Raw genomic sequence first — 19,322 nt, 5'->3', positions numbered from 1 at the left:
CTGGTGGGCGGAGTCATACAACCACAAAGTGATATTTATATTTCCCCTGAGGGATAAAGATTAACTTGAGGGTTTTCTGTCTGCCTGTCTGATGGACTGATATCTCACACAAAAGTTGTCTGTCTTTGGGAAAACTGTGGGTAGAAGTGGGTTCATGTTGTCGACAAGCATGTAAATATTTGCACTTGACTGGCCTTATGAGAACAAAAAGTTGTTTCTGAGTTTGTCTGCGCCTCGAGGGATAATGTCTATTATTGATTTCACTTATTTCCTTAAAGCGATAGTTGGGTTAGTTTTTTGAAGCAGGCTCACAGGAGGTCCTTGTACAGAGTCAGTGTCTAAAGCCCCGTTTCCATCAAGCAGCAAGGTTCAGACCAGTTCAGTTTAGCTCAGTACACAGTATTTCCATTTCCACAGTGAAAAGTTGTGGATGGTACCAACAGAAGCGTTCCTTAGCGTCCCCATGTTTGGTCCCCACTCTGTTGGGGTACCTGGCACACAGATCTGGTACTAAAAGGTGGAGCTAGAAACCCTGCAGTCTGATTGGTCGGTAGAGGACGGTCACTCTGGTTTTATGTAACCTCTGTTCATACATCAGTAAAGGACGCGGCCCTCACCGTGGACATCAACCACATCCTTTGAAGACTGCATCAGCCAAACCAAACAGTCTCCAAAATGGGACGGTCTGCTCTGCAGAAGATTTCCTGGTTGCATCACCAGTTGTTCTCGCCCCGACCCACTGGTGTTTCTGTTACTTAGCAACCAGCTGCACTTGACGAAAGAAGGATTAAGCTAGAAAGTTAGTTAGCCCTAAATCATGGACCCAGAGATTTCTTTATTTTCATAACTATTTACATTGTAGATTCTCACTGAAGGCATCAGAACTATGAATGAACACATGTGGAGTTATGTACTTGACAAAAAAAGGTGAAATAACTGAAAACATGTTTTATATTCTAGTTTCTTCAAAATAGCCACCCTTTGCTCTGATTACTGCTTTGCACACTCTTGGCATTCTCTCCATGAGCTTCAAGAGGTAGTCACCTGAAATGGTTTCCACTTCACAGGTGTGCCTTATCAGGGTTAATTAGTGGAATTTCTTGCTTTATCAATGGGGTTGGGACCATCAGTTGTGTTGTGCAGAAGTCAGGTTAATACACAGCCGACAGCCCTATTGGACAACTGTTAAAATTCATATTATGGCAAGAACCAATCAGCTAACTAAAGAAAAACGAGTGGCCATCATTACTTTAAGAAATGAAGGTCAGTCAGTCTGGAAAATTGCAAAAACTTGAAATGTGTCCCCAAGTGGAGTCGCAAAAACCATCAAGCGCTACAAGGAAACTGGCACACATGAGGACCGACCCAGGAAAGGAAGACCAAGAGTCACCTCTGCTTCTGAGAATAAGTTCATCCGAGTCACCAGCCTCAGAAATCGCAAGTTAACAGCAGCTCAGATCAGAGACCAGATGAATGCCACACAGAGTTCTAGCAGCAGACCCATCTCTAGAACAACTGTTAAGAGGAGACTGCGCCAATCAGGCCTTCATGGTCAAATAGCTGCTAGGAAACCACTGCTAAGGAGAGGCAACAAGCAGAAGAGATTTGTTTGGGCCAAGAAACACAAGGAATGGACATTAGACCAGTGGAAATCTGTGCTTTGGTCTGATGAGTCCAAATTTGAGATCTTTGGTTCCAACCGCCGTGTCTTTGTGACGCATGAAAAGGTGAACGGATGGATTCCACATGCCTGGTTCCCACTGTGAAGCATGGAGGAGGAGGTGTGATGGTGTGGGGGTGTTTTGCTGGTGACACTGTTGGGGATTTATTCAAAATTGAAGGCACACTGAACCAGCATGGCTACCACAGCATCCTGCAGCGACATGCCATCCCATCCGGTTTGCGTTTAGTTGGACGATCATTTATTTTTCAACAGGACAATGACCCCAAACACCTCCAGGCTGTGTAAGGGCTATTTGACCAAGAAGGAGAGTGGTGGAGTGCTGCGGCAGATGACCTGGCCTCCACAGTCACCGGACCTGAACCCAATCGAGATGGTTTGGGGTGAGCTGGACCGCAGAGTGAAGGCAAAGGGGCCAACAAGTGCTAAACACCTCTGGGAACTCCTTCAAGACTGTTGGAAAACCATTTCAGGTGACTACCTCTTGAAGCTCATGGAGAGAATGCCAAGAGTGTGCAAAGCAGTAATCAGAGCAAAGGGTGGCTATTTTGAAGAAACTAGAATATAAAACATGTTTTCAGTTATTTCACCTTTTTTTGTACATAACTCCACATGTGTTCATTCATAGTTTTGATGCCTTCAGTGAGAATCTACAATGTAAATAGTCATGAAAATAAAGAAAACGCATTGAATGAGAAGGTGTGTCCAAACTTTTTGCCTGTACTGTATATATATATATTTTTTTTAATTTCATACTTGAGGAGATGATTCACCGCCGGAGGCGCCGCCGATATTTTTTTTGGGGCATTTTTAAGCCTTTAATCGATAGGACGGAGAAGCGTGAAAGGGGGACAGAGAGAGGGAGTGACATGCAGCAAAGGGCCTCAGGCTGGAGTCAAACCCAGGCCGCTGCGGCAACAGCCTCGTACATGGGGCGCCTGCTCTACCACAAAGCCACCGACGCCCCGTTTTCAGGTAAACTTATCAAAGTAAGATTGTTTAAGCCATGTGCTTTCAGCTAATGAATGTTAACAACAGTTATCCGTTTGCTAGTTAACAACTGTTAGTTAACTTAACTTAATATATAATCATCACCGGCACGCAATGCATCGTGGGATAGGCTGGGCCACAAAGGATTCATCCGTTGCATCCTCCACATTCTGGGCAAGAAGGCTGCATTTTTCAGCCGCATTTGAAGGAGCCTTTTAAATGGGACGGCGTTGGTCGCAATCAGTCTTAAAATACAACCTTCGAAGGCTGCAGCCCTGAACTGAGACACAGGTTATGAATATAAATTGAAAAGATGTTTTGCTTTTGAGGTGGAACGTTAACTTGTAATGTTACCCAATGTATGAGTTGATGACGTGAATCCATCAACACACCTTAAATTTCACTGTGACAACTTTAATTTGGAGTGGATTATGTGAAGGTCATATATTCTAATCCTCACTTCCTGTGGGCTACAGCAACACTAAACCCCTGAGCTTGCCTGAGAAGGACTAAATGCACAAAGCTGCTATTTTTAAATATCCCATGGAGAGAGACTCTCACTGCAGCCTGTTCTATTTTGTTCTGAAAATGTGGGCGTGCAGCCTCGTTCTGTGGACGATAAACCAGGTGCAGACTTCCATCTGTGTCACCGCTGATGAGGAAATACAGCGAGTGCTGGATGGAGCAGTGAGTGACAACAACCCCGCCCACATTTAAGAGGACTGTCTGAACAGACCGAGGGTCTAGGTACCATGTCTGAAGGGTTACTGTTGGTTCCAGAGGTACTGCACTGAAAGGGTTTGGTGGAGACGGGGCTTTACATTCAGTCAGGACTTGACGAAGTGGCAAAAAAACAATATCACGATACATTTTCCGTGTTGATCAATATTGATCTTAATTACAATTTCTAATTTGATAATTCACCTCCATTGTTTTCGAGGCAGAAATTTAATCCAACATGTTCTAGAGGCAGATATCAGGCCAAATAAATCCAAAACTATCCACAGTAGATGGTGAGTTGAGAGTGAGTTGAAATGTTTTTTAAGCATTTTGATAAATGTCATATGGATAGTAAAATACTCAGCGTTCACATGTTTCTGTTTCTGAAGTCTTGGTAACAATCAGCTGTGTCCGCAGGGATCCCACAGTCCAGCTTACTGCCGGAGGAGGACATCAGCCCCCGCAGGACCGTCCAGCTGCCACTAAACCAAAGCAGCACTCACACAGATGAAGAGATCAGACGCAGAGTAAGCTCAAGGCTGCTGACATGTCAGCTTTAACCAGGGCCCAGCTTTTCAAAGAAGACCAATTTCCTGATTAAGCCACAGGCGTAATTAATAGTTATAGCTGATTTCTATCCACGGCACATTGGTTTGTAGTTTTATTACCAACAGTTTGCTCTGTTTGTGTTTCGTGTTTCATTTAATCTGATTTTGTTTATTCAGGGTCGTCTGGTTTATTCCAAGAATGTCTTTTTCCTGGACAGACTGGGTCACATGAGTCGTGCACCAAACAGTGAAAACAAATGTTATGCAAAATCAAATTAATTTCAGAAAGAAGAGGTAAAAAATGTGTGTCGATGAATTCCTCACCTTTTTATTTATCAAGTGCTGAAAGTTCGTATTTTGGAGGGAATCAGATGATGTCATGCATCCAAGTACTTTAATTACTTTAGTAATTGAATTAGCAATCTCTGAACCCATCAGCTGTTTTCTGAGATGAAGAAGTCTCTGCGGGCCGTGGACAATATTTCAGGAGATCCGGTGTAGCCTGTGGATATCCGGGCCGAGACATCGTCTTCTGCGTCCTGCTTATTTTTTACAGTTGCATTAGCAGCCAGAGACGGGTCCAGACAACATTTGGGCTTCATATGAAGTAGGGCCACAGGATTCCTGCTGAACAGTTTTTCTCCCAAAAGAATTGAGTTTTTTCCCACCAGCTCTTATTTTTTTCTAACTAAAGCATTTATTGCACTCTCAGGCCCCGATCACACAGGAAATGTTTTGCAGGTTGCAAATGTGAGGTACACAGAACTGACTTTTTTTTTAAATTGAATGCCACAAATGAAAAAGGAAAAAAATGCTTGCTGTGCTTTTTTATTGTTGCTAGGCAACCACCCCATCACTTCCCTACCTTAACCTTCCCATGTAATTAATCTTCTTTCTTTTTTATTAATCTCACAGCCCTAATATGAATGCAGATAAATCAATGTAAAACTAATGAAAAGCTTTCGTCAGACAATATCCGGTGGATTTGTCAGATTGTGTTTTCACCTCTTTTGCTCTCCACACAGGCTGTCTACAGACAGGCAACAAAAGCTTCATAGAAATTATTGAATTAATAATTGCTGCTTATGTCAGAAAGACAACAGGAACTGAAATCGCAACTTTTACTTTAAGTCGTAAATGAAGCAGCAGTGTCCTGTGTTGAATCCCGTCAGGAGTTACATTAAAAAACACAAGTAAATCCAGTGAAAAAGAAAAGCTATGTAGAGCAGAACAAACTGAATCAATAAATGATTCATGATCAGAATTTTGACTTTATATCAGATATTTTATCTCACTATAAAACATGTCATGATTTGAGGTAACAGGTATTTTAGAGCTGTGTCTGGTTTGGTGGCACCACAGTTGACACAGGTCATGTTGCTCCTGCAGCTGAAAGGTTTTTATTTTTAGTGACGCCATCTTGTTTTTGCAGAACGAGTACCTTGAAAAACAGCTGAGGAACAAGGAGAGAGAGCTGGAGCTTCACAAGACCCAGTTTCACATCAAATGTAAGTCCCGCCCTGCTGTTCATCTGATTCACATTTATAGTTCTCATGCACGGACTTAAGGATGAGTCGCAGATTTAGTTTGTCTGACAACATTTAGAAGTATGAGAATATGTACTGCACATTATAAGTGAATGAAATACATGTGAGGCCTCAGCTTCACTGACATTGTTTCCTTGTATGTGTGTGCGTGTGTGTGTGTGTATGTGTTAACTCAGTGGATGAACTGTCCAAAGTGAAACGAGACCTGGAGGACGCGCTGAAAGACGTCCTCCAAGCCATGAGGAGTAATCAAGAGACCTCTCCATCTGATGCTGCCGTCAGCATCACCAGTCTGGAGAGGTTGGCTAATGTAAGTATCTCCCATGGACCAGTTTATGATCAGCTTTAAGGGGAACTCTGGTATTTTTTAACCTGGACTTTGTGTTACGATGGTTTTATGTCTGAGTTAACAGCAGTGTTTGAAATGGGTCCAGTGTTGACAGAGAGCGCTGCAGCCTGCAGCAGCGACGAGGGATGTCAAGATACTAGAATTTCTAACTCGATACTGATACTCAGAAAAATACTGGTGGTTTTGATAGACCGGGGGGAAAATGACAAAAAAATTGAGAGGCATAAAAAATATTTTTTAATGAAGATAAGACCAATGCAAACAGTGACAACAAGACAACAATACTTTTAAGTTGCCTCAGGTAGTGCAAAAAAAAGGGGTAACGTTTATGATAAATGTTTAATAGTTCAGTGATGACAAAACTGGAGTTTTACTTCTCAGAATTCCTCATACAGAGCAGGGTCACAGAGTTGTGAATCACCAGAGGATCCACGATACGATATTATCACAATACTGCAGTCACAATACAATATTACAGTATTGTGATGAAATATAATAGGATTTACTGTGATTTTAAACTGTAGATTATGTCCTTAAAGGAAACTTTGTCAACATCTGATTTATCTAATAAGATAGTTTTCAGTCTGTTCATCTCACTTCAATCATTTTATTTGTAACAACATCTGTATCTAGTGGACTGAAAAAGCAGTTGATTATATTATTCCAGTAGGCTACCTAAAGTTTAATTTGTATTTGTGATATTAATTATTTATCCAATTAAAAAAAATCGATACTTGGCACTGTGTGACGATACGATATTGTGCTGTATCGATTTTCCCCTCTCCTACAGTTTGTAGCACTGTTTGCATAAAGGCTCATTGACATCCTCACATACCGCATCTTTAACCACTTGGAAAATGAGAGGTCCTGAAAAATATGTGCTCAGGAATGCATGCGTGTTACTCTGGTGGTTGAGCGCGCCTACTGCACGTCTTTATTAAAAACATTAATTTGGGGGCGCAATAAATGTGTGTGTATGGCCCCTAAGCCTTTCCCTGGTCAAAATACTTCTAACAGCACTTTTGCTTTTTTCATTTCCGACTAAAACTGGTGGTGAAGGCCCTGCAGCAGCAGCAGCAGCAGCAGCACTGCCGTGTTTAGTTAGTTTTACGCTGGTGACACAGCCCAGCTGACGGCGTCGTGCACAACAGCTAACATATTCTAGATTAGTATCTGAATTAGTATCTGAGTATAGATTTTTGTAGCGGTGAAACAGGCTGCAGCGTAACCCTCCTGACAACAGCACACTGACAATGTTTTGTTTTTGCCTCAGAAGTTACATGAAGTTATATAGTTTATATTTCTGTCTGGTCGAGGCACATTGACCCTACAAAAATCATTTTTATATAAAAGTTTGCATTAGAGTGTCAGGTCTTCACTTCACCCACTGCAGCCAAAATAACCTCAAAGATCCGTTCGATGAATGATGAGCTCTCCTCCATCACAGATTCAGTTAAATATCTCGTGCTGCTGCAGCCTGTGATCACATTAATTTTTTGTTTATAGTTTCCCACAGTTTGATTATTAGTTTGATTTGATTATTATGATTATATTTGCCGTCCTGAGAGCACGGACCTCCCCTCCAGGTGTTTGAATGGTTTTTGTCAGTTGATAAAGCCAAGAATTTGTCACACGGCAACCTGATGAACAACAAACAACAAAGTGAGAACAAAAAAAGTTGAGATTGTTTCGGCTGTCAGTGGATCGTGGTGTGCTGTTGTCAGTCATTAAACAATACAATAATAAGTTAAATCTGAGACAGCTGAAGAGGACGTCTGTTTGGATTCACACAGCTGGACTCCGTGTCGGACATGAGCACAAGAGGAAATAACAGGAAGTACCAGGCAGGTACACGCCACATGCAGACCGAATAGGACATAATGAGTAGTTGTATTTATGTGATCTTTACTGTCAGCAGTTTGATTTGGGGAAAAAAGTACATGAATATTTATGTACAAGTGTTGGTTAATGTTTAATGAGTATGATGGTGGATCTGACAGGCAGCACTTCAAATGATCTTTTCTGCTGTTTTCTTTTTTGTGTTTCATCAGTATTTCAGCTGTGTGGTTATTATAGTTGACGAAAACTAAACTAAAACAGTTTTACAAAATTATTATCAGTCAGAATGAGCCTGACAGAAATGAAAACAGAAGGGTTTGCTACCATTTGAGCGTGCCTGCCGTGCGTCCACATTGGAAACAATAAAGTTGAAGGCGCAAAAAATGTGGCATGTGTACGGCCCCTTTAAAATGAAACAAAACAAAAAAAAAACAACTGATGAAATATACAAAACTATAATAACTCTCCTGAGCTCCTCCTTCATCACAGGCTATAGATGGGAGCAACACGAGCGAGCAGTCTGAGTCCGCCCTGAACCTCAAGTCCCAAATCCATCAGCTGGTTGGGAGGAACGAAGAACTGAGGCAGGAACTGAAATCAGCCCGGGAGGAAGCAACCAGCAGCTTCAGTCAGCTTGCCAGAGCCAAAGAAAAGGTACATCTGTATTGTGTTACGTGGAGACAAAGACACGATGCTCCTGACTGATGCTGGAAAACAAGATAGTTTTTTAAATCATGACACATGGACTTTTCCATCTCATTCTTTTGCCGGCTGTTTCTCCTCCTTTGGTGAGAAATCAAAGCGGTTTCGTTCTTACTTGGTCAGGTTTTCCTGGCTACACATTCAAACGTGTGAAGTCGTTCGAGGTCAAACACTCAGTTTATTCAGTGCCAGATGTTTACAGCTGTGTGTTGCAACTCTCTTCTCCAAACAAACGGACTAAATGACTTACACATTTACCCACAGAAATATACATCATGAAGATTTACAGAGACAGTGTCGATGCCTGACATCTCAGTGTGTCTGAGAGTGATTAGCAGGACGGGAACATTTCTTCATGTGTTGCTTCTGTTTCATATAACAGCAGAGAGGAGATAAACAAACTGGAGTCTCACAGCTTACATTCAGTTTCAGTGTTTGACGTAAAGTCCCTGGTAAACAGACACAGTTTTACCCAGAGCACAGCAGGCAGAATATCTGTTGATTTCTGCTCTTTGATTTATATCAAAGGTTATCATAACTCATCTCTAAGTCTTTTTCTGTTTCACCACTTTGTTCTTTCATGTGTCCTATCTTGGGTCTCTTACTGTTTTATTCCATTGTGTGGTTCACTGTGGTCTCGGCTAGTCTTATAAATCATATTTTAATGTCTGTGTTTATTCGTTTGTTTGTCTTTGATGGAGTATATTTTAAATTATCTTTATTCAAATTACACTGGTGTTGACATGAATCACCTAATCACAGTCTCTCTCTCTAATGCTGTCCTTTGTTTCAAAAAATAATCAGAGTACACTTAGGAGCTATTTTGATGGATAAATGTGACAGTGACGTATTATCAGAACAAAGTTTGACTGCTTCTGATTTGCTCATCAGGTGAGTCACCTGAAAGGTGAGCTGGAGCTATTAAGGAGGTCGGGCAGCAGTGGAGTTGTGCTCCGACCTCTGACCCTCCCTGAAGGCCTGGAGCCCAGCAGTGCTGAGGTCATCAGCTCTCTGAATGAGTACGCTGTTCGACTTCTTCAGGTACATTTCTCTATCTTCTTAAAGGGACAGTTTGGATCTTTTGTAGTCGGGTTTAAATGAGGTACTTATGTGTAATCAGTGTATTACCTATACAAGATGTTGTTTGGTATACTCCAGTTTGGAGAGGCAGGCAGGAGTACTGACACCAAAGCTATGCAGCGTACTGCTATGGACGGGGAGCAGAAAATGTATTTTAGCCACCTAAAAAAAATCATTAACAGACGAGGGGTGGGTGACATGTTGAATATACTTGATGTGTCGCGGCTTGTTCCACTTGGGCTGTATAAAAAGTGAAACGTGTTTCTCATCTGCAGGGCTCCAGACCTCTATCATTACTATTTAGTCACATTTTGTGACCATGGAGCACCAGTGTGACCTGCAGATATTATTAAAATATGTGCTATTAGTTTGTTTCCATTTTACAGTGAATGAATTTGAATGTTAAATGGTGCTGCGATAATGGTTTAACTTAATGAGTTTAACGACAGCGGCAGCAGACGAAGTGTGTGTTTTTGTATTGGCTCCAGACCGTGACTATTTTTTCACATTTTGTCACCTTGGAGCACCAGTGCAACGTGCAAATATTGTTAATGTAACGACTGGAGAGCTGTATTTTAGTAGTCTACAGTAGTTTAGGGGAGATTTCAAGATATTGGGATATATATTGTGTATCCAGATATAGCCTGAAAATATCGCAATATTATTTTTAAGCCATGTCGCCCAGCCCTACATCAGACAGCGATGACTGCTGGAGAAGCCATTCACGGCTTCAGTTCCCTATCTATGCTCTTTTCAAACCCACCAGACTCCATTGAAAAATATAACATCACTGAACACATTTTGTGACTTTGGCGAATTCAAATTAAACCTTTAAACACCGAAGTCACACAGGAACACAAACTAACTGATGGAGGCAGCAGTAGACCAGCAGCTCCTGTGATCAGTGAGCTAAAACTACTGTTTTTGTCAGTGGAGTCTGGCTTTGAAGAGAGCGATAGTTCAGTTAACCACCAGAAACAGCTGGCTGATACAAAGTAAAGCAGTCAACATATTCAAATAAAACATACACTTACAGTGACACTAATTTCTTTTAGGCGGCTAAAATAGGTTTTGCTGCTGCCCCCTTTCCACAGCCATACGTTGCTTAACTTCCGTGGTGGTCCTGCTGCTTGCTTCTCCAAACTGGGCAAGTGCCGACCGACATCTACTGTACAGCCCCATTCCCACTAATGAAAAATCCTACCAACACCTGCTAACATCTGGTTGTTGTATTAAATGGGAATGGTTACAATCAGCATTCACTCCTGGGACAGGTCACTCTGCACTAGTCACTGGTGTTTATCGGCTCCAAAAGGGCTCCAACCTGCAGCGATGGTTATACAACACCCGGGTGGACATGCTAATTTAAGTCCCTTCACGTGCCGCCACAAAATACCATCAGGCTCCATACGAGCAGCACTCGGACATTCTTCATACTTACGTCGGCAGTTAGTTTGAGAGAGACTGAATGATTAAGAGATATAAAATAAAGTAACCACTGTAACATTTTCACAGGCATCAGGCTGTTTTCTGCTGTTTACTAACCTGTTTTTCAACCTGTACATGAGGTCCAACGTCACACACCAGTAAAAGAATTAAAGTTATACTTGCTACTGCCGAACCGTGTACGTGACTCTGGTGCCGGTCATGGGAAAACACATTTTTCCATCTTTAAAAAAACCTGCGTACACTGACTATGGATCAGTACCTCATTTAACTCCACTTCAAAAGATCTGAACTACCCCTTAAAGACCTGGCTGGAAAAGCTGTAAATCAACAGAACGTCTCAGCTATAAATCAAACATTCATGGTACTTTTTATTCATCAGGAGCTCAGAAACCAGGAGGAGAAAAGCAAGAAGCTGGCAGGAACTCTGGAGGAATACAAGGAGAAGTTTTCGGTTATTAGCCACCAACAGGGACTCCTCTATAAAGAATACCTCAGGTTGGTTAACAAGATGTTTCTGGCAGGTTTCAGCTAGTTTGTAAACCTGAGGTCAAAATTGAAAACAGCTTTTTATTGTACATTTTCTCAGTGAGAAGGCGGAGTGGCAGAAGGAGAAGGAGGCTTTCACAGAGATGAAGAACAAGCTGGAGGAGCAGAAGCAGGTGGACGCCGTTAAAATCCAAGAATTTAACGTAAGTCAGAGGAATAAATGTTAATAAGGTTAATGGTTCTTAAATGCTGCAAGATGGATGATGTTTTTTAGTGCTTTTACAGAAAGCACTTAACTATATCCCTCTCATTAACCCTCACACAAACACATTATTGCTTTTAGATGGTTTAATGTTCAAAACCCAAAATACATAATTACAACTATAAAGGAAGAGATTTACCAAAACAAGTGTAACCAAAACTCTTTTATGGCCCTGCTGAATGGGGAACAGACCGCTCTGATCAGATCAATCTGTCTCACATTTTAAAATGTGACTGAGACCACTGAGAGTCTCAGATGGCACAGATTTCCTCACAGCAGGAAGGACGTGACTTTTAACCTTTGGTCTATGCTAGTATTAGAATAAGATCCAACATGTGTCAGTGTTTCTGTGGCTCCGTGCTGGTGATAGTGGGAGGCATTATGTTTTCAGGTTGTCTGTCTGTCCGTCTGTTTATGTGCATCGGTCCAATTTTTATGAACGCGATATCTGAAGAACGTCTTGAGGGAATTTCTTCAAATTTGCACAAACGTCCACTTGGACTCAGCGATGAACTGATTAGAATTTAGTGGTCAAAGGTCAGTGTGACCTCACAAAACATGTTTTTGGCCATAACTCAAGAATTCATACACTAATTATGACAAAATTTCACACGAATGTCTGAAGTCCAGTTCAAAACAAAGATTCACAACAAGACGAGTTTAAACTGTCTACTACTACTACTACTGTCAACACTGACACTTTCCTCTGCAACATTCTGAAACTGTTTCATCTTGTTGTGAATCTTTGGTCTGAACTGGATTTAACAGGATAAAATAATGAAGTGATGACATTTCATATCCAAAAGGTCAAAGGTCAGCTTGACTGTGACATCATCATGTTTTAACGTCATATCTCAGGAACAGAGGGGAGACATTTGGTCAGATACTGAATTGGTGACTCTAATCTTGACACTGTGCTGATTGTAATGTAATGGATTTTCCTCTTTGCTCCACCTTCTACTGAGTTTTCCCCCAAAATACTTTGAAAGATCAGATTTATCTCTTTTACCAGGAGCTGCTGGACACCCTTCAGAAGGACCCAGAGGAAATCCGGAGACAGCTGAGCGAGGTGTTGCGCAAGTCAACGGTGCTGAAGGTGAATGAGAAGAAACTGACGCGGCGCTACAGCACCCTGCTGGAGCAGGAGCAGCACCTCCGCAAGGAGAACAGCAAGCTGAGGGAGGAGAGCAGCCACATGCAGGCGTCTGTCACCCAGAGGATAGGATACCTGCAGAGATACAAGGTACAAACTCTTAACCCAGACATCAGTGGGCTTGTCATGTTCTACAGGCTGGAAAAGTAACTTGAGAAATCAATGGAGCGGTCTCATTAATGGTTGGTCCATGTTTCTTTTGAGAGGGGTTAAAAACAAATATCTGTAATAACAACAAAAAGTTTGCAGGCAATCAGTCTAATTCGCATTGAGCAGCGCCCTCCATTAATGACTCGTCCCTGGCTATAATGGTTCTGATCAGCCTGGTGGTAGTCTCGCTCACCAGACCTTTCTCAAGAAAAGAAAGGTCTGGCTGGGCCGACTCTCACTTTAAGATTGGAGGAAAAAACGCCCCGGCTGCTTGTATTTCTTTCAACCAATCACGATCGTTCTGGGCAGTGCCACAGCAACGGTGTGCTTGCAAAAATATTGCCGGGGGGTGAAGTGTTAAAGATCGGTGCCTGGAAGTGGGCCTGTAGGCTCCTGACCTTGAACCTCTTGTCTCTGTCAGTTGTTCTCAGATGTCGATTTGGTATCTTACACTCAGCAGCAAAAACTCTTAAAGAATCACTGGAAACAGGCAAAGTCCGATGCAATCAAGTTTAATGTGTCAACAGGCATTAACACATACAACTTCATGAGTCAGCCCCCGGGATGCGACTAAATCCTGCTCTCAGCGTCCTAGCTTATATGCTGGTGGAGATTCAAATGAGTCTCCATCTCTTTTCGCTAATCCTTCCCACTCTGGGCCAATTCTATTGGTGGAGAACTTTTCTTTGTGTCCAATTCTGATTGGGCCCATTTTTAATGGTGTCATGCAGCCTGGAATTTCCCAAATTTCCTTCCCTTATGTTTGGTTTCGTTTTCACTTTATTTTTTAAAAAATATGTGAATTCTAGGGACTTTCTACACAGTCCACAGTGCTCTTAGTTTCTTATAAAATAAAGCCTTAGTCATACAATATGTGAGTGTGTGTGTGTGTGTGTGTGTGTGTGTGTGTGAATCATCATTTGAACAAAACATGGTGTGTTCTTTCAGTAAGTGCGTACAACATCACATAATAATCTGCTATTGTGAATACTTTAACAATACTTAACATTGATCCAAAGCCTTTATAATACCTTATACATGACTATATAGTTCCTTTATAATCAATTTTGGGTTAAAACCTTATCACTTGATTCATTGAACACAACTTTTACACTACAGGGGGAAACAGGTTTTGGTGTAACATGCCCACAGAAATATCGCCTACAGGACGCGAACCATGGCAGAAAAATGGGTACATCCCTGAGGCGTCGGTGGCTTAGTGGTAGAGCAGGCGCCCCATGTACAAGGCTGTTGCCGTAGCGACCCGGGTTCGACTCCAGCCTGTGGCCCTTTGCTGCATGTCCTTCCCTCTCTCTCTCCCCCCCTACATGCTTAAACTGTCCTATCAGTTAAAGGCTAAAATGCCCAAAAAAAATCTTAAAAAAAAAAAATGGCTACATCCCCGCAAGATCAAACACCACAAAAGTTAGTAAAGGACATATTGAAAACAGTTGAAAACTGCTACACAACCGGAGGTGATAGGGCGGGACTTCAGCGGGTGCCTCGTTCCGCCCAATGAGAGGCTGATCTATGCAGCGAACTTCCGCCCACTCAGACTAGCCTGGTGGAAACACGGGCTGAAAGAACGCCAGATAGAACCAAGGTTTCAGTAATCCTGAACGGAGTTGGTTCAAGAACCAGAGTTCATTTGGTGGAAAAGGGGAATAAGAGGGTTTGAAAAGTTCTAATTTCGTGAGAAAGTCCACAAGAAAGAAACGTTAGCTGTGTCTCAGTTCAGGACTGCAGCCTTCGAAGGCTTCACCTGAAGACCGATAGCATCACATCAGCGCGGCCAAGGCCATCCCATTTTAAAGGCTTCTTCAATTGCAGTCTTCTTTCCCAGAATTTGGAGGATGCAACAGATGAATCCTTTGTGGCCCAGCCTATCCCAAGATGCATTGCATGCCAGTGACAATTTTATATTGAGTTAAGTTAACTAACAGTCGTTAACTAGCTAACGGTTACCTGTTGATAACATTATGTTAGCTAAAAGCACACAGCTTAAACAATCTTAATTTAATAACTGAAAACACTCCATCAGCCTGAAATATATCAAATGGCAGCGTCTTCGGCGGTGAATCACCCCCTCAAGTATTAAATAAAAATATATTAATAATAACAATCTGTGTGTCCATGATTTAGGGCTAAAATTTACTAGCTTACTCCTTCTTTCATCAAGTGCAGCTGGTTGCTAGGTAACAGGAACTCCAACAGGTCAGGGCGAGAACAACTGCTGATGCAACCAGGAAATCATGCGCAAAACAGACCGTCCCATTTCGGAGGACGTTCGGTTTGGCTGATGCAGTCTTCAAAGGACGTTGCTGACGTAGACCACGAAGGCCGCGTCCTTCAAAGGAACTGAGACACAGCTGCTGAGCGCACCGCTGTAAAGGAGAGACGTGCGCTGCATTTGTAACACAAGGCAAAACTAGAGCATCATTACGACAATTATCGTTTCATGTCCATTATCTCATAATTGTAAGAAGCCACAGCTGTAATTAAAAGAATATAATTTGATGACTCACTCGGCGCTGCATGATGCTGCAGCCTTTTAACATCACTGTCTCTTGTTTCGTCTTCAGGAAATGGCGGCATATAAGATAGCAGCACTGCAGAAGGCCCTGGACGACAGCGTCCCCTCGTCAGACCTGGAGAAGGCGAACAAACAGTACACAGAGCTGACGATCAAGTACAGAGACATGCTGCAGAGGGACAGCCGCCTCATACAGAGAACCACCAACCTGGAACATCTGGAGGTGATGCAGTGTTTTATTTACACCTCCAGAACACACACCTGTATTACATTTGGCTGTTAACTGCTGACTGACCTCTCCATGTTTTCATCTTCCTTCCTTGCTCTCAGAGTGAGAACGAGTCGCTCCGGCAGCAAATCTCAGTCATGAATAAAGAACTGGAGATCACAAAGGAGAAACTGAACACTTTAGAGCAGGCGTGGGACAACCTCAGTGCAACAGGTGAACAAAGGATCAGCTCACTTATTTTAATCTGTCAGGAATAAAGTCGAATTTTATCTTTTAAAAAACTATAAACTGACAGCCAGTGGTTAGTGTTAGGATATTTTTATGCCTCTGCACTGGTGATAGCCGCGGCTGGAGGCATTATGTTTTCGAGTCATCCATGTTCCACTTTCTTAAACGTGATATCTCAACAACAACTTGAGGGATCTTTCTCACATTTGACACAACTGTCAACTTAACCTTAGAAAATGTATTTTTGGCCAAAATTCAAGTATTAATGCATGTTTACTGTGACGCTCTGTTTCTTCACTCTGACGTGGTGTCCACTCTAACTGATGTCAGTGGTGGAGGGCGATTTGATTTGTCACAACACACTACACAGTCACTACATATCCGCCTGAATCTAAAGTCATTTTAAGTCCACTGTGCGTCTGCACCATTATCACACTGGTGTACGCCTGAAGTGCATATGGAGTTTACACACCATATGACATTTTATGTAACTGGCAGATCCATTGGAGCCATCGCTAATTTTTAACAGTGAAAGCGGCGTTGGTTCAGGACTGCTGGCAACAATACACCAAAAGAGCAACAATCACTGCTGCCTACTGAAACAGTTACATAACAGTAAATAAGTATGAAACCATTTTAGTGTGATTTCAGTTTTATAGCTTTGATTCAACACAGTGAATCATGATTTAATCTGAGAGTTAATCCTAGTTTGTTGATTCTGATTCCAAACTGTGTTTTCATTAATATCAGGGGGTGAAAATGGCATGGATAAGGCGGACAAGGCGTTGGCCAACCAGGAGATGGTGTCTGCCGCCAGGCGCATCACCACATTGGAGATGAAGGAGCTGAACGAGAGGCAGAGAGCCGAGCATGCCCACAAAATGTATGAACACATGAGGAGCTCCCTCAGGCAGGTGGAGGAGCGTAACTCAGAGCTGGAGTCTAAGTTTGCAGAGGTATGAGACCGAGGGGAGCGACGGATTAACTGTTTCCTGTCACCCTCTGGAGACTTGCTGTTGCTCAGGGCGCCTGTGTTACTGAGTTTTTAATAAATTGTGCTTTTTAAAAGGCCATTTGGTTCATCTGATCAAAAAGTGTTACGTCTGTTTCTCTTCAGTTGACCAAGTTGAATGCAGAAGCCCAGAGGGTGGAACAGGAGCTGAGAGACGAGCTGGCGGACAGCGTCAGCAAGGCTGTGAGTGACGCTGACAGAGCCAGGGTTACAGAGCTGGAGAAGGCCGAGGCTGAGCTTCGCATTGAGGTTTCTAAGTACGTTTGACAGCATGAAGGCCAGAGATTCATCATCTATGCTCTTGTCATGTGACATCTGTTTGGTCAAAGACTGAATTTTACTGGAATGACTTTGGAAATAAATTATATTAACACAATTGTCAGGTCACATCCTCGAGTCACGAACCAATCTGTTCATAAATACATGTGTCAAATGGTTGTTTCATTCTTTGAAAATACATTCCTTTACTTTTACTTTATATTTAATGTCACTGTTACTTATATAGTTGTTAATAAATGCATTTAGCCTCATTCTGCTGTTGAAATATAAAGAATTAAATATGGTTTCACTTTCTGTTGTTTCATTACAGGCTTCATGAGGTGTCTGATGTGGCCATGATGCAGGCGTCTGCTCTTCAGGCCAGACAACAGTCCAAAGAGAAGGAAGTAGAAGCTCTGAGGAGACAAATACTGGACTATCAGGTAACTTATGTTTTCTTTAACTTTACTGAACTAAAGAAGGGTTAGTCCCTGATCACACAGTAAGTGTTTTGCAGGTTGCAAAACATGAGGTGCACTGCTCTGCCTTTTTTTTTAAAGCAGCCACCCCATCACCTCCTTACCCTAACCTTCCTGTGTAATCTATCTACTGTTTATTTATTTTATTTCCTCCAGTAATCAGTGTGTAGTTCCTGACATGTTGAGGCAGAGGGTACAGTGAAACATGAAAAGTAAGATCATAGTAAAAACATTTGTATAATAGCTCTGCCGCTTAGTATCTGAATGAAATTCAAGAGTTAAAACAAACCGTCCTGGTTGTGCAGCAGACAGTTACAGCGAGTCAGGTGAAAAGTTTTAAGCGTGAATCTTCACATTTTCTTCCCTCAGTCACAGTCAGATGAGAAGGCCCTCATTGCGAAGCTCCACCAACACATTGTGGCTCTGCAGCTCAGTGAGTCATCCTCACTGGCCAAGCTGGAGGCCGCCACCTCTCACATCCAACAGCTGGAGGCCTACAAGCTGCGTGCTGAACAGCGGCTGGATGCCAGTGAGCGTGCTCTGTTCCTCGCCCGCCAGGAGGGCAGAAATCGCTCTAAACACCTACGGCAGACCATCCAGTCTCTGCGGAGGCAGTTTGCTGGAGCGCTGCCTCTTCCTCAGCAGGAGAAGTTCTCTGTGATGATGGTGAGCCTCCAGGAGGACCGAGCAAAAGCCCAGGAGGAGAAGAGGAAGGTCGAGGAGGAGAGGAGGAGGGCAGAGGGTCGGGCAGAGGAGCTGGAACTGAGACTCCGAGGTCTGGAGGAGCTCATCTCAACACTGAAGGATGTGAAAGGAGCCCAGAAGGTCATTCTGTTTCACTGTTAATTAATAACACACTGCTCGTCTCTTTTGTTTGTGGCACACAACTAATCTGCAACGACTAAGACTGCTTCACTGTGACGCTTGAAACAGGTAACCGAGTGGCACAAGAGGATGGAGGACGCTCGTCTGCAGGAGCTGAGGAAAGGCCGAGAGCTGGTGGTCCAAAAGGAGGAGATCAGGTACCTGAAGAACCTGGTGGAAGAGCAGGAGCGAAATATACGCTCGCTGGAAGAGGATATCGTGCAGCAAAATACGGTGCGTGAAAAACTCCTGGAACGTTCTATAGACATGATCACAATGGAGTTATAAACAAAAGTATTATTGTGGCGTCAATCATTTAGTGGAGACAAGTGTAGCTATAAAAACCTCACAGTTTTAATTCCATCAGTTGTTAAGGAGCTTTTCAGTTCAGAGGTGGCACAGTGGTATTGTCATATATCAAATATACTCGATGTATCTCGGCTTGTTCCACCTGGGATGTATAAAATGACGATATCACTAACATCGAGTATAAATTCTCATTTTCCAAGTCACTGACACAAGACTTGCTTCAGCGTTTCAGTTCTCTCACTCTCTCCTGTTGCTCTCAGAGACACACATAAAGACTCACAAACATTATACGTCACACACACTCCTCCGCCCATCCAGACCACTTTCTACTAAGTGACAGTGTGTGAGCAGGGCGGACCGTGTGTCTCTTCTGGAGGGCTCCAGATCACCACTATTTTGTTGCATTTTGTGACCATGGAGCACCAGTGCGACTTGCAAATATTATTAATACATG

General features: G+C 42.6%; 1 protein-coding gene across 1 annotated transcript in view; it reads left to right on the top strand.

Moving 5' to 3' along the window:
* cep290 (centrosomal protein 290) overlaps positions 1–19,322 on the top strand; it is a 60,350-nt gene that overhangs the window by 15,491 nt on the left and 25,537 nt on the right. The window contains exons 16-30 of the mRNA XM_049573024.1: positions 3,809–3,918; positions 5,372–5,447; positions 5,663–5,796; positions 8,164–8,328; positions 9,268–9,417; positions 11,285–11,400; positions 11,492–11,594; positions 12,666–12,896; positions 15,539–15,712; positions 15,820–15,931; positions 16,697–16,902; positions 17,064–17,215; positions 17,548–17,659; positions 18,065–18,520; positions 18,629–18,793. Coding sequence (XP_049428981.1) covers positions 3,809–3,918; positions 5,372–5,447; positions 5,663–5,796; positions 8,164–8,328; positions 9,268–9,417; positions 11,285–11,400; positions 11,492–11,594; positions 12,666–12,896; positions 15,539–15,712; positions 15,820–15,931; positions 16,697–16,902; positions 17,064–17,215; positions 17,548–17,659; positions 18,065–18,520; positions 18,629–18,793 — 2,462 coding nt within the window. The remainder of the gene's footprint in view (positions 1–3,808; positions 3,919–5,371; positions 5,448–5,662; positions 5,797–8,163; positions 8,329–9,267; positions 9,418–11,284; positions 11,401–11,491; positions 11,595–12,665; positions 12,897–15,538; positions 15,713–15,819; positions 15,932–16,696; positions 16,903–17,063; positions 17,216–17,547; positions 17,660–18,064; positions 18,521–18,628; positions 18,794–19,322) is intronic.

This window comes from Epinephelus fuscoguttatus, linkage group LG4 (assembly GCF_011397635.1).
Source record: "Epinephelus fuscoguttatus linkage group LG4, E.fuscoguttatus.final_Chr_v1".
Taxonomy (NCBI): Eukaryota; Metazoa; Chordata; class Actinopteri; order Perciformes; family Serranidae; genus Epinephelus; species Epinephelus fuscoguttatus.
Note: the sequence above shows the minus strand (reverse complement) of the source record. Positions and strands in the feature narration are given on the sequence as shown.